This window comes from Zootoca vivipara, chromosome 11, assembly GCF_965207765.1.
Source record: "Zootoca vivipara chromosome 11, rZooViv2.hap1.1, whole genome shotgun sequence".
In the NCBI taxonomy this organism is placed as follows: domain Eukaryota; kingdom Metazoa; phylum Chordata; class Lepidosauria; order Squamata; family Lacertidae; genus Zootoca; species Zootoca vivipara.
In genome coordinates this window covers 35,859,340-35,874,673 of record NC_142594.1, presented here as the reverse complement: position 1 = coordinate 35,874,673, position 15,334 = coordinate 35,859,340, and the positions used below count along the sequence as shown (strand labels likewise).

Sequence of the window (15,334 nt, the reverse complement as noted above, 5' to 3'; positions counted from 1 at the left end):
GACTGTGTAGAGGCACAGCATCAGAAAATATTTCAATTCTAACCTGAAATGGTGGGGGAGAGCTGTAAAGTCCTTGTGGCTCACGAGGAGACCCTCCCCAGAGCCCAAAGACCAGACAAAAAGAACCCAAGGGCTCCAAAATGGTGCACAGGAGCTCTCGCTGGTGCTGTGCTACCTCACTCAACAGCTGTTGGGTGGAAGGCGGTATGTACTGCAGTGGGCTCCCCACCTACGCACATTTCGCTTATGTGCATTTATTTCACTTGCCTTAAAACTCTTTCTCTTTAAAAATGTACAAGAATTTGATCCTCACCACTTATTGTTTTAGGGTTTCTCAGATGTTTTGAGACTTTTGTCCTGGAGCACAAGCACTTTGCTTTCTAGCTGCCTTACTGATATCTCTTAATTCCAAGACACTGTTGGGAGGTGGCTTCCTGCCTACACACCAATTAATGTCTGCAATGCCTAAATAATAGGGTATCCCTGTGAAGCACCTGGCACTAGCTTTAGGGAAGAGATCCAATAGAGATGCAACAGAAGAAGTGCTGTGCTTCTTCGACAGAACATCAGACAGCATTACACCATGTACCTTTATACTTGTCCCTTAAGGAAAATGAATTTTGTGTTGCTAGAAATATACATTGAGCGTTCCTAGGTTTTCACCCCCACTCTCCCTTGTATCTGTTGGTGCATTGATTGGTTGCTACTGTATTTCAGAGGCATCCATCCAATGCTGCCTCTGAGACATGATTTTACAACACCAGTATGTATACACCAGAGAAAACAACCACTGGAAATAATTATTAAAGGGTTCTTTTTTTTAAAAAAAAAAAAGGCAAATCTGTTTTTTTTTATCATCTGCAAAAACAACGAGTCTTGTGGTACTTAAAACACTAACTTTTTTGGGGTGTGTGTGTAGACGAAAGCTCATACCAAAATATAAACTTAGTTGGTCTTTAAGGTGCTACTGAAGGAATTTTTTTATTTTGCTTCGACTCAGACCAACACGGCTACCTACCTGTAACCATAATAAATATGTTAGTCTTTAAGGCACCACAAGACTCTTTGAGATTTTTACTGCAACAGATTAACACAGCAGCTGCCACTCTGGAAATTATGTAACAGGAACCCAATGCAAAGGATTTTAAAATAATAATTATTGAAAACTATATTACAAAGTCACAAAAATTGCATTTAAAAATCCTGGATTAATTTCATATACTGCCAAGTAACTGTGTATAATGTGAAAGTCCACAAAATTAAACACAGGAAAAACTTATTAATGGCTGATGTGTGGTCCCTGGACTGGTTTGCACAAAATTCAGGAGCCACATTAAAGCGACCTTCAGCAGTCGATGCTCTGCATGTATTATTAAATAAGTAGAATAACTACTGCAAAAGCAATCCAGTAGTTTCTGGACGCTGGTAACAATATGAGGTTCTTCAGGTATCACATACCTAAGATATGTAGCTTCAAGGACAAGACACTGATCAAGGCTTCCATTAGAAGCAATCTTCTGAGTACACAGAACCTCACCATCATTACTAGAAAATCTTTCTAGTTCCAAACATGGAACACCAATACAGAGCTGCTTCAAAGAAAAGCACAAGCCACAGAGAGCCATGGGAGCCACAATGGAGATGAAAACAGCCAAGGCTGCTTTGCTTCAGGTTTCTCCAGCAGCGCAGAACATGCAACTCTAAATCACACAGCCAATGCTCAGCACTCACACACACACACACACACACACACACACACACACCTTAGTAAAAAAAGAGTAGTGCAGGAATGAATCTAGTGCATTCACTGATAGTGGAGAAATGTGATTCAGTTTGCATTTAAAGGTGAACCTCTCTAACTTGCACTTTTTGAAACAATAACAGAAGCGAAACAAAAGCCATCCTTTGAAATTTGCACTTCTCCCAATATTGCAGTGCAGTTCCCCAGCTGAGTAAGATGTACAAAAATTCAAATACTAAGATATATGCTCATAAAAAGGGATATATTAGTGAAAATAACTATTTGGGGAAACCGCTTTGCAAAAATGCTAAATTGCAAACAAAAATGGGTGTATTAGGAGAAATCTACAGTAAAATGCTGATGAATTTTCATGAGGATTAAAAGGGGGGGGGGAGAGACCACAAACTGATTTTGAAAAGCGGAGAACTGAATTTAAGACTGGCAAAATGAGAAATTGAGAGAAACTGAAATGGAAAGATATGCCCATCCTCAATTACATTACATTTCCTTTGCATTCCACACACAGTATCTAGCAAAACAGATTGGACAGTGTGAAAATAAGTTGATAGGAGTTGTTCTTGTATAAGAACATTATCTTGAGGTTGTGTACAGTGACGGGGGGGGGGGAACGACGGCATGCACAGCTCTTCTGAAATGAGGACATCGTAGTGCTGCCAATGTTGACTTTGTTTTTTCAAGCAGGTTGGACTATAGTGTGGGAAATAATGGAACTGGCAACCAAGAAAAGGATGAATAATACAACTATAATCTACTAGATATTAAATTCCTTGTTTTGCTTACCTTTAACAATCCAATTTCAGGGGAATTAAATGGCCAAAACCAGAAGCGCAATGTGCATATCCCCAGACTGGCTGGGAAGTACTGGGTGGTAACTATTCTTGCTCTGTCCCCTTTTTGTTGAGTAGATGAATTGACGTACAAAAAATTGTGCCCATTGCCTTCAAGAAGACAAAAGAAATACTGTTAGTATTAACAATGTTTTAAAACAAAAGGAAACATATTTCTCTTAGGGTGTCAGATGCAAGGCGTTATCCTGTTAAACTCTTAAGCCCGTTATTATATTCACAATCAGTCATTCAATGATATGCTTGTAGCTGAATGAAGAGGGGTTTTTGATCCATCTGCTTGATAATGCAGATCCAAGGAGTAGCAGTAGTTTTGGATTAATCTGAAATACAATTGTGACATTACATACTACCAGAGGGACTAGGGAATGTTATCTTTATGAATCTAGCAGCAGAGACTTAGTGCTTATTCATACAACCACCTATGGGAAAAGCTTATTTCTAAATAAATAAGTAGATGAAAGACAGGAAGGACAAGATGGTGCCCTCCCCAAATTCAACGTAGAGAAGCAAACCAGACAAGCAGTTGAATCTTCACTGGTGATGGAACAGAATCTTCCCCCACACCTAAAGGCAGCAGGCTAGCTTAGGAGGAGTAGGGCAGGCCTCATGGTGCACACAACAGACAGGAATGGCTCAAGAGAAGCAGCTGGAGGCTGTTATCATTGGTTTTCCCACATCCCAGCATCCAAGGCTGGCCTGGCCAGGGGGGCGGGATTACAACAGGAACAACCACCCATGGCCCACACCTTGGGGGACACACCTCTACTCAATTGGTGAGGCTCTTTACCTCTCTAACTCCTTTCTTCCTATAGCAAAGGAGAAAGGGAGAGTGGGACGCAGATAGCCTTACCACTGAAGCAAATGGAAAAAACGGAAGTGGCGCAGGAGGAGAGGCTACCACCACTATCACCATGAAGAGGAGCAGTGGTGGTAGAGGCAGGAGGAAATGAAGAAAAAGGGGTGTGCCCCCCACAGTGTGTTTTACTCCAGATCCTGAACCTCTCTAAGGATGGCCCAGCCAGCATCTTTTACGTGGGTGACCACAACCCTTTCCCTAATTGTGGCACTGCCCTTAGGAATGCAAAATCTGGAACTGTGCTAGTAAATTCAGAGGACCATTTCATCACTGAAGATATGTCTAATCAATTGTGGCCAAAAAAAAAAAAAACCGGTATGAAAAGATCACTAGATTATTGTGCCATTTCTGAGACAAGGGAATTGCGGTAAACATTGTGGCTTCCTTATGGGTCTAGAAAGCAACAAGGAAATGACAGGAATGACGCTTAAAATGTTGATCTTTTCTAAAGACAAATCAAATGTTCCAGAAGGCTGTGGGAATTTTGGGGACTGCTGTTTAATTACATAATTGTTTGGTATAGGAGTCAGTTATGTTTGGCAGTGGCAGTGTGTCCAGTTTCTGTGAAAAGAAAACCACTGCTCTTGGACCTGCTTAGATTGTCAATTATATAGCATAATGAACGAAGGGATATACTGTATAATGAATATATGACAATTTCAAGTTTTTAAAATGTTTACACCAATTTCATTTTATAATTGCCTATTTGTTATAACTTATAACTAATATATTTTCATACAAAATCTTAAGTTTATATGTAATAATTTTACTTATACAAATTATAAGAAACACTCCACAGCCTTTTCCTCTCTACTTTAATAGTTAAATATTTTTCCTCTGTTTTCTAATAAAAAGGGGAAAAATATAGAGCCAAATAATGCTTCCAAAAGTTTCTGTTTGTTAATTATTTATGTACAACTGCAAAACATGGTCAATACTAAGGGTGTTCGATACGGAGACATATAGATCGTCTCCACAATGGCATTTTTTAATTCTTCAAAATACTGTTAGGTTTATTAAGCCCCTCTTGTTTCTTTGAACTTCCTCATCCTTATCTTTAATTAGAACAATATGTTTGTATCCGGTGCTGAGTCTGTATGGAGTCATGCTGATGGTACTCATCTTCAGGAAAAGAAATGCAAACAAACCTATTAAAACTTTGAGATTAGTTCAAAAGAAAGAGCTACTTAAGGAAGTTCTAACAAGTGCACTTCATTAGAAGTTAAGGCATCCTTGGACTATCTCTCTCTCACTTCTATGTGGGATAATAGAAATCATCATCTTTGCAAGCCCAGGCACAGTGGGTGACTGGGGAGGTGGTTGGAGATGTTGAAGCAGCAAAAATGACACGGCACTGGCTTGGGATTGAAATGGCTACAACTTTTATTGATTACAGATGTAAGTCAGCTTTGGCATAGGCAATGGGTATGTCTCCTGAATCAGCCAACCTGGTTTCTGGCTGATAACTTCACCAGGGTTGATTCTGGGGTTAAGGATTCTCCTGTGACACAAATCTAATAGGGTTATGCCTCTCATCAGGTACCTCACTTCTCACCGCCTATCCTGGGCTATGAGTAGATACCCTAAAAAGATACCACTGGACAATTGTCACAAAGAAGGGTGAAGAATACTTTGAACTCCCTGAAGCAGGTTATGTAATGGTTTTTTATTCCCTTATTCCAGGTTGAGGAAAGTTTTTCAGTCATAGCACCAAACTGCTTTTTGGGCAACTTCCTGCGGACCACATTCCAGTGGTTGGCAGGGTCAGAAGCAAAGGGGGTGAGTGTAATTTCCCCCTTTGTACAGTAGGTTAGTTTCTTCATGCTCAGTCCTCTATTCAGGTAAGGGAGAAGCATGTTCAGAGTTCAAGGAAGGCAGAAGCACTCAAGAAGGGTGTAAAAGCAAGGCTGGTGAAGGGTGTGGTCTGAAGATAGTTCTGAGGGTAGGATAGAGAGGCCAGAATGGATTTGCCCCCTGATCCTAAGCTTCCCCATCAAGTTGTTGCTGGGAGGTCCAAACCTTGCTCAGTTCAATGCTCAAACTTACATAATTTCTTGGTATCATTGGGTTTTCAATAGAAAGGTTTGAAATGGTTTTTGGAAGCTCAAGCAAAAGTGATGTGTGGAGCTGCTTGAAAACCTTGAGGAAATGGGATGGCTCACCCTGCCTTACAATGTTGAGGGATCTGGAGCAGGGCCTCAGAGTTCAAGCAAAGCAGAAACACTCGAGGAGGACCCAAAAATTTAGCCTTAAAATTTGCAATGGATAAGGAGTCTATATCTGAAGCTCTGTTGGTCTATAGATAAAAAGACAAAACATTCTTTATAATATAATATATGATTAGTAATGTAGGTATATAGAGCAAGGTTGGACTTCCCTTACATGCAAAGACAGGCTCCAGCAGATTGAGCAGACAAGAACAATAGTAGGTCCAATGGCCAAGAAGACAATTTCTGCACATGTTCTAGAGCAAAGTGAGGGGCAGATGGGGCTCACCAACCTGGGAAGATACCCCATCTAGGAGAAAGAAAACTGTGACCTAAACCTCAACAGCCTTGCAGGATATCTTTGGGAGAAGAAAAGGCTAAGGAGTATACCCTACACAAATCTGGAGTGGAGTCCTTAAGGTGGTAGGATGGTGCCTTGTGTGCCTCCTTCCGGCAACTCCTGCAGCCAAGCTGGTGCCAATCATATTGCTCTGCTTTCCTTTGTACCATATCAGTGAGGCCAAGAGGGGGGTCATGTTGTCTGGGCAGCCCAGGACCTCCGTACATACTGGCCAGGCTTGTGCCCTGGGGAAGTCACTTCCGTACTGCTTATGCATCCGTTTGACCACCCCCAGAGACAGACTCCATTGTCTCTCAAGACAGATGGATACCAACAACAACGAATACTTCTAGTGTCGCCACAACTGTCACCACAACTAGAACTTTTTGTCATCCACAGCAAACTCAAAAATAATAGCCCTACTCAGGCAAGAGTATAGTACACAGAAAATGTGAAGGGCAATTCGGTGGCAGCCCTCACCTCCTTGGTTCATCCAGCGAAAGGTCTTTCTATAGAGCTTATGTGCATTTGGCTCTGTACCTGACTTGAACACACAGAGGTTGGGGAGACCTGCTACTGTAACCCTGTTCTGCCTTTCTAGGTATTTACGTTTCCGATCACAATTCAAAGTGTTGGGGCTGAACTTTAAAACTCTAAATGGCCTCGGTCCAGTATACCTGAAGGAGCGTCTCCACCCCCATTGTTCTGCCCGGACACTAAGGTCCAACACCAAGGGCCTTTTGGTAGTTCCCTCGTTGCAAGAAGCCAAGTTGCAGGGAACTAGGCAGAGGGCCTTCTCGGTAGTGGTGCCCACCCTGTGGAACACCCTCCCATCAGATGTCAAAGAGAAAAACAACTACCAGACTTTTAGAAGACATCTGAAGGCAGCCCTGTTTAGGGAGGCTTTTAATGTTTAATAGATTACTGTATTTTATTTTTCTGTTGGAAGCCGCCCAGAGTGGCTGGGAAAACCCAGCCAGATGGGCGGGGTATAAATATATTATTATTATTATTATTATTATTATTATTATTATTATTATTATTATGTGAGCCTTGTCACTATCTTTCTATGGAGAGAATTTCATACATTCAGCTGAGAGCCATGTGATACGTAATCAAGAGATGATCAAATGATGCATGTGTGAATCAGCTGGACTCAGCTGCATTCTTTTTTCAATGACAGCTATAGCCATTAAAGCAAAATACTTCCTTCATCATGCTTGTGTGATGACCCACAGAAGTATTTAGAAAATCCATTAGACAACTTGCACAAATAAGCCTACTACAACAGAAGATTGGATGCGCCAGTTGCCATTGTAGTCAACAATTGTTACACTATTTGTTACTCTTAATTCTTCATCAAAATGAGCCTAGAAGGGGGAAAGTTTACAAGCGCCACTTTAATTAACAGGTTTTTTTATTTTAAAAAATGCAGGCAAATGTACAGAAGGCATATTTAATCTACCAGAACAGTATTTTCTCCCAAGGATTTCAGATTAATTAGTATCTTTATGTATTATTTAGCAGCCCATTTTTAAGAGATGAATAAATAAATGCACCCAACCATAGCAGAGCATCAGGGATTCTATCACCAGGGCTGCATTGAAAAGAACAATCTATAAAATTATACTGTCTGATGTGAACTAAAGCAATGATGAAAATAGCTGATAACTGGTCACATCAGGTTGCCTTATTTTATTCCCGTTCAGGCAGCACTATCACGCAAAATCCAATGCACTCTGCTTTGCCCATCTCTCCTCTGTCTTCTGTGGTGTCTTATTTATGCTTGCATTGTCACCAAAGAAAACAAAATATCCACTGGCATTTTCCAATTAGTTCCCAGTAGCGTTTGCTCACCATAGTTTGCTTCCTTGCACAGCACACAAAACTGATTTCGTGTCCACCACTGTCCTGGCTCATTCAGCAAATGGCTTGAGAATATCTGTTATTCAGGAATAACAGCTTTCAATCATTTCCCCAAAACAGTGTATTACCTGGTGTGTGATCCTTGGGTAGATCTCCTGGTTCTGTGACAGTTTTGCTATGAATGTCCCAGTCAAATTCATCTCTAGGACCTTGTGTAAATCCACACACAGCAGTCCAGTCGTGGCCTTGTGTTTCAAAGTTACAACTTCCTGGGACAGTGGTATATTGGCCTGGAGACACAAAGAAAACCAGATTTGTTTATTATCATGGAAGCATCCATTGAGCCAAGCATGATGCTTTGATAGCCCAACAATAATTGGGTCTTCTGCCTGCATGGTTTAATTTCAAACCATTGGGGAGGGGATTGGGAAAATGGGTCACCTGGTGAAAGTGGTCAGTCCCATCTACCTGTCAAGATGGTCAGATCCAGTTCTCCATCCTTGATTTATTTATTTACTTGTAATAATACAACTCTGTTCACAAAGTGGTTTACAACCATTTGAAAATACAAAGGACTGCCTCTCCCCATATGAACCAACATGGACCCTGCAATAATAATCTGAGGCCCTTCTTCATGTGTCTCTTTCATGAGAGGTCCGGAGGGCAGCGACATAAGAACAGGTCCTTTCTGTAGTGGCTCCCCACTTGTGGAATGCTCCCCCCAGGGAAGCTCACCTGGTACTTTTATTACCCATCTTTAGATGCCAGGCAAAAACATTCCTCTTCTCCCAGGTCTTTGGCTAATGAAATCTATGGCCTTTCAAACTGTGTGTTATTGCTTTTGTTTGTTACTATGTTGTGCATTATTATTATTTTATATTGAAAATTACCTTGTGATAATCAGAGATGAAGGGCGGTATAGAAAATAAATCAATTGATTAATTAAATAAAAATGATAGCAATCCATACAAAATAAATAATTCAACTAAAATAGTAAAAATAACATTTGAAACTTTATGAAAAGCCAAAGATCCCAAACCTAACCCTGCAGAAAGCCATCTAATTAGACTTTAATTTGATTTTGACGTGTTTTTAGGAGGTAGTTTAATTATTGTTTGGTTTTATATCGGTGTTATGTATCTGATGTTACCCGCCCTGATCCCGACTTCAGTCGGGGAGGGCGGGATAGAAATAAAAGTTCATTATTATTATTATTATTATTATTATTATTATTATTATTATTAAAGAGGTCACCACCAGCCTCCAAAAGCTCAGCCGAATGCAAGAGCCTTACCTGCTCACAAAAGGAGACTAGAGAGAAACACATCAGTTCAGATAGAGGTCAAAAATGATGATTACATTTTTCAAAATAATGATAGTACAACTTTGTTAACTGGTGCAACTTTCAGAGGCAGAAATCCAAATTTACATATGTTAAGATGATAAATGACCTCCCAGCAAAGAAGTATTGCTGCTTTGGGGGGAAACGCTCAGGTTTTCCAGATGGTGAGAGAGATATATAAGCAGGTCTTTGCATAGGCAAAACAGAAATATGTGCCAGCTTAAATATGAAGAAAATGTTTGGACCTTCACCCAAAAAGACAGACTTGAAAGAAACCAAATATTTCACCCATGTGACTTTGGATTCTCTTGGGCATTTCTCTAGCCTGGCTCTGACCTAGTAACAAGGCATAATCATTGTGGGTGGTTTTGGCTGCAATCCTAAACACATGGGAATTAAGCACCATTGAACTTCTGAGTAGAGGATTGCACTAATATTGGGTGCCATGGAGGGAAGTTAACATACGACAGGACCTACGGCAGAAGCCAGATTTGGATTAGGTGCATCTGCACTGTGGGAAGTGTAAGATTCCTTAGACACATGTGAGAATTCAAACCAGTTGGCTTCTCATTCACTTGTTATTGTTTTGACAAGAATGTGAATCTTTCCTCCTGCTATCTTGATCCTTGTTCACTGGCTGACTTATTTAGTTCAGTTTTAGAGTGTTCCTTCTTTTCTCTGAATCCATTTATTCTTCCATCAGCTGTTGGAAACTAGATTCCATTTCATTGGATGCATAAAGTCTTATCCTATGCTGGCAGGCATTTGTACATGCAAGGGTCTGTTTTTGTGTCTCTGATATGTGAGCTGTTGCTGCTGGTGAGTCGATTGTACAGCAATGCATTTGCTGCAAAACTCCCCCTGTTTTATGTAATACACACACACACACACACACACACACACACACACACACACAGTGGTATGTGTGTGTATATATATATATATATATATATATATATATATATATATATATATACACACACACACATACACAGTGGTACCTCGGGTTGCAGACCTGATCCATTCCGGGGTGCCCTTCGCACCCCAAAAAGTCCACAACCTGAGTGGCGCTTTTGTGCATGCGCGAAAGCACGATAGAGCGCTTTTGCGCATGCGCGAAGCGTGCAGAATGCTTATGCACATGTGCGTGCGGCAAAATCTGGAAGTAAACACTTCTGGGTCCACTGCGTTCGTAACCTGGAAAAACGTAACCCGCAGCGGACACAACATGAGGTATGACTGTATATAAAAACACATGGATAGGAGGTCCTGTCTGTAGGGTTCTCAGATGTACCACTCTGGCCCTTGGCTTAATTCCACAAGAGTTTTAGTGTTATTTGACACTTCAAGCACTGTGGACATGCTCTTGCTCTTTGGGCTGTCACTCTGGGAATGAATTGCTGGGCAAGTGTGAACAAGGGAAGGCTAGTGAAGGAATGAGGCAGCTGAGAAAGGAAAAGGCAACCTGCTGGGCCTCAGACTCTGCTCACCATCAGCTATAGCCCCCAAGTGACATTTCCTGTGGGTGAATAGCCCTTCAAAGGAAAAAAATAAGTAAAAGAAAAACAATGAATGTATAGTTTGGCAAAATAGAGCTACTTGCAGGTCAACACACTCTCTTGTCTATTAAGGAGCAAGTGCTTGCATATATCAGGCATCGGACTAAATGATTTCTCTATTTAGACACTGGAAATGGATTTTGGGAAAATGTTGTGTCATGCATGAAAGCACCTTGGATCAAAATGTGGGATGGAGTGCTAAAGGCTCAAATGTTTTCTGTGTATTTTGATCATTCTTGTAACTGAAAAAGTTTAAAGAGCTAACTTGAATTTGAAAAGACTTTAATTTAAATTGATTTTTTCCCCCTTTGGTATCTGAAAAACTCTCGGTTTCCCCACTTTTTATTATGTGACTATGAATGAATCTGGTCTTCAATTACAAACCACCTTGCCTGAGCAAAAGAAATCAATCTAAATAGGTGGGATTACTTTTGGTATCTCCGACAACCAACAATGCAATAGAATACTCCAGCACTCTTGTAGAAAGGAAACAACAGAGATTTATTTAGCATGCCAGATCAATGCAAAACCATAAAGAATAGTAATTGCAGTAGTACTTGTTAAATGTATTCCTAACCAAATGAACGGGGCAGTATTACTCTTGGCTAAATGGGATTGTTGACTCTGCTCAGACCTGAATGCAGGAGATGCCAGGTGAACGCTATTTACATAGATTGTTGCCATGCCACCCAGGTAGTCACAAGGGTGCTACTTCAGCCCTGAGAGGCACAGTTCTTCTATAAGTGTCAGAAAATCAAGAGCCACAATTTGGAGCAAGCAGAGATTAAAGTGCCCTTCACACACATTGCCAGCAGTGTCAGAGCTGCTTCCATATAGTGAGGTCTCATACTGCAGGAGGGCAGACTGTAGGGCAGATTGTGTGGGCCTTTTCTTGCCAACCCAACTGGCACCCCAGGCATAGGGAAAGGTTCACATGAGTTACACCTACTCGGCACCAGGGGGCTGAACTGGGAGCTTCTGGCAGCAGAGCCCAGGCGCTTCATTCGCTGCACCATCAGAGCAGCTATCAAGCAGTGGGAGTTATTGCATTAATTTCTGCTACGCTGCAGTGCCACCAAACAAGACCACATGAACCAACAGGGCTTTTAGGAATACCAAAAAAAGCAACAAACAAACAGGTCCTGTAAAGCATCTCTACTATGTCAGTATATAGGTCTTTGCTGGGGACCAGATATGGGATTGCTTCTTCTTTTGAATCGGTTTCAGACTCACTGTCAGGGTCTATGACAAATCCAAGTTTCAATGCTCTTTATCAGATGCACTGAGCACCTCCCGTATTGTGCATCTGATGAAGTAGGCTCTTGCCTCCCAAAGCTCACGGCATGATAAATGTGTCTCCCAGGTGTCACAAAACTCTCTCCAAATTCTGCTGCAACAGACTAACGCGGCTACTCTTTTATAATCTCTGTCTACTGCAGAAATGGATGAGACTTTGAAATGCTTTAAATGTTGTGCCTTGCCATTTCGTCATTACTAAAAAGATCACCTAGCTACAATAATTCAATCACAATATCTTGCCAGTGTAATTCAGCTTGCATTGTTTACAAGGAATACTTAAGAGCAGTATGTGCTGGGTCGATGAAGTCAGCTGCCTGTTTGCACCTTCTTGACATCCTTTTCTTTTTGATGTAAGCCAAATCTATTTACAGGTGACGGGGGAAGGACTGTTCCATTTGTCTCTAAAATTGCTTTCATTTCAATATGCCAAGGCATTTGACTAGATGGTTCATCAGCACCGAGGCCTGCTATTAATAAAGCCCATGCATAATTGAATGCAGTTCAGCAAAATTGAAAGTGCTTTCAAGGTGCGCATGCAGTTTCCCTACATCACTACCACTGCTGATTTTTAAGGGGCATAATAACTATGGGAGACTGTCCAACTGGAAGGCAGAAGAAAATGTTTTAAAGTTCAAATGGTTAAAAAGGAAACACTGGGGGCTTCCAGACAGGAGTTTATTGTGGAATCCTTGTTGCTCATGCATGTAAGTTTTCTGCACCATCCAAGTATCAACCCATTGATTTTCTTAATTTAAGAACTGGATTTATCAGTTCTATGGAAAATTGATAATCAAAAATAACTGGTTTCACATATGCAGTTATTTCTATTTCTGTTTCCTCCTGACCTGAGCACATCCCAACCATTTTGTCTATGGCAGGCCACTGAGACCAAACTGAAATGGACTGGTGCATTTAAGACAGGTTTACATACCGTAGCAAAATAATGATACAGCCAGTCTTGGTCAGTTTATTCAGGGGTTAAAGGGAAAGTGGAAAAATTGGAGATCAGATATGGCTTGTATTTTAGTTTTAGGGGGGAATATATTTTATATCTATATCTATCTTTCGATCAATCAATCATCTATCTATCTATCTAATAAAAGGCTGGAGTGCTGGACATCAATTCTATGCATGGCTAGGCATGCTTGTGCTTGTGCCATCTTGTGTAGCAGATAAAGCATTGAGTGGAATCTTTAGTTTATTTTTGGATGCGAGGTGACATGGTGTACCACCCTAACCCCAAGCATGTGCAACTTCTCAAGATACAACCCCTAAAGGTGTCTCAGTGGAAGTTCCCATCCTGAAGCCAAGTGGGGAACAGATGAGCCATGGAACTTCCAACTATGGCCACTTTAGTTGACTTCCCTAGGCTTATTCCCAGGAAAGTGGTCATACGATTGGAGTCTATTTGGTGTAGCAAATGTATCCAGATATAAGAAAAAAGTCAAGGGGAACCAGCTCAGAAGCAACATGTCCATAACAATCCTGTCCTGAGTAGCTATTTTATAGCACTTAAGCTTTAAAAAAAGCAGCTTGCATTAATGCAGAGAGAAGTACTTACTGCAATCAGCTTCATCAGACAAGTCTTTGCAGTCAGCCTTGTAGTCACAAACAAGGTGAGATTCAATGCACTTCTTGTTCCAACATACGAAGTCGGTAACAGTAGGGCACACCCCAGAATCCTCTCCAACTGGAACCAACAGGACAGCTAAATCAATACTTTAATTAAATCAAAGAATGCCCTTTTTTATTTGTTTACCCATTGTACCCATCACTTTAGTGATTTTCTGCTTCCAGCAGATGTTATTCAATCCTGCTCACATTTAATGATGGCTTGTACCTGCCTAGACTGCTCTATTGGCCATATTCAGAGCTTAATGGATGAGAAGCTTTAAGTAGACTGAAATTCAATTCAGCATGAAGACAACGCTTCATTTGCCTTGTTTGGTCTCCAGATGCATGGGGGGTATGATAACATTCATTGCCAGTAAAGACAAAAATACATAGAACAAAGGCAGCAATGACGAGAAGCCCAATATGCACACACAAACTTGGACATAGGGTTCCTTCTGTTTCCCAAAGGCACCGCCTCCACCATTGCACCATGAGTTTTCAGGATTATGGAGTTCTCGGTGCCTTTTGCAATGCAGAACAGAGGACTCCTATAGTTTGAGTAAGTCAGGAAATCTCTCTTTTGCCAGCTCCAGCTCCTGTATGGTTGAGGGAAGGTGAGGGCAGAGGGAAAATAAAGCTTAGGACACCCACAAATACCCAGCAAGTAAGTACTGGTATAATCAGTGAAAATAATTGCAGAAGGTTAAATGCAAGTACTGCATTTCAGTTAGTCTGTTGAACAAACTCTACTTGTTGTATTACAGTAATAATAATAATAATAATAATAATAATAATAATAATAATAATAATAATAATAATAATACTCTGGGCAGCTTTCAACAGAAGTATTAAAATACAAAAGTACAAAATACAAAAGTACAAAATACAATTAACAAATAAGTTATGCTGTATCTTGAAAGCAAAACTTAAAATAAAACATGCTTGGTAATAAAAAGGGATGATGATGATAATAATAATAATAATAATAATATGCTGACTGGGGTGTACAAGAAATTTTAAACCCATTGCACACTGTAATACTGAATACCAAAGGCAAGAAAAAAATGGCCTATCATAAAATCTGACTCAGATATACATATCTCATTATCTTCATTTGTTTAGCATGAAGGTCTGAAGGGATTTCAAAGTGTGCTTGGTTTAACACACTCAGAAAACGTTGCAAGATCAGCTAGAATTTCTAATCTTGGGGAGTTTTCCCAAGCATGTTCAACCTAATGCAGGGCCGTCTTAAGCATACCTGGTGCCATGGTGCGACAGATCCCTCTGGCGCCCCCTGCCCTGCTTCCCAGTGCGGCGGGTGGGCGCAGCGCGGCTGCCACCTGGAGGGCCGGCGCCCTGCACTGCCCGCCCCCTGTTGCGCCCCCTGCGCGTGGCGGAGGCGGCCCCAGGCCCGCGCACCTCCAGAGAGTGGCCTGAAGCTGCTAAAGTGCTGAGAGGTGTGCCTGGGGCGGCCTCCGCTGTGCCTCTCAGCGAGCGCAGCGGGCACAGCGGCGCCCCTGGTGGCCTGTCGCCCTGGTGCCCCGCACCACTGGACCCAGGCCTAGAGACGGCCCTGACATAGCTGCCAAGTTTTCCCTTTTCTCGCGAGGAAGCCTATTCAGCATAAGGGGAAATCCCTGT

General features: G+C 41.3%; 1 protein-coding gene across 1 annotated transcript in view; it reads right to left on the bottom strand.

Moving 5' to 3' along the window:
- Window positions 1-15,334, bottom strand: part of MALRD1 (MAM and LDL receptor class A domain containing 1) — a 268,805-nt gene that overhangs the window by 89,254 nt on the left and 164,217 nt on the right. The window contains exons 31-33 of the mRNA XM_088654242.1: window positions 13,641-13,769; window positions 8,008-8,169; window positions 2,543-2,700 (exon numbers count right to left, since the gene is read on the bottom strand). Coding sequence (XP_088510368.1) covers window positions 2,543-2,700; window positions 8,008-8,169; window positions 13,641-13,769 — 449 coding nt within the window. The remainder of the gene's footprint in view (window positions 1-2,542; window positions 2,701-8,007; window positions 8,170-13,640; window positions 13,770-15,334) is intronic.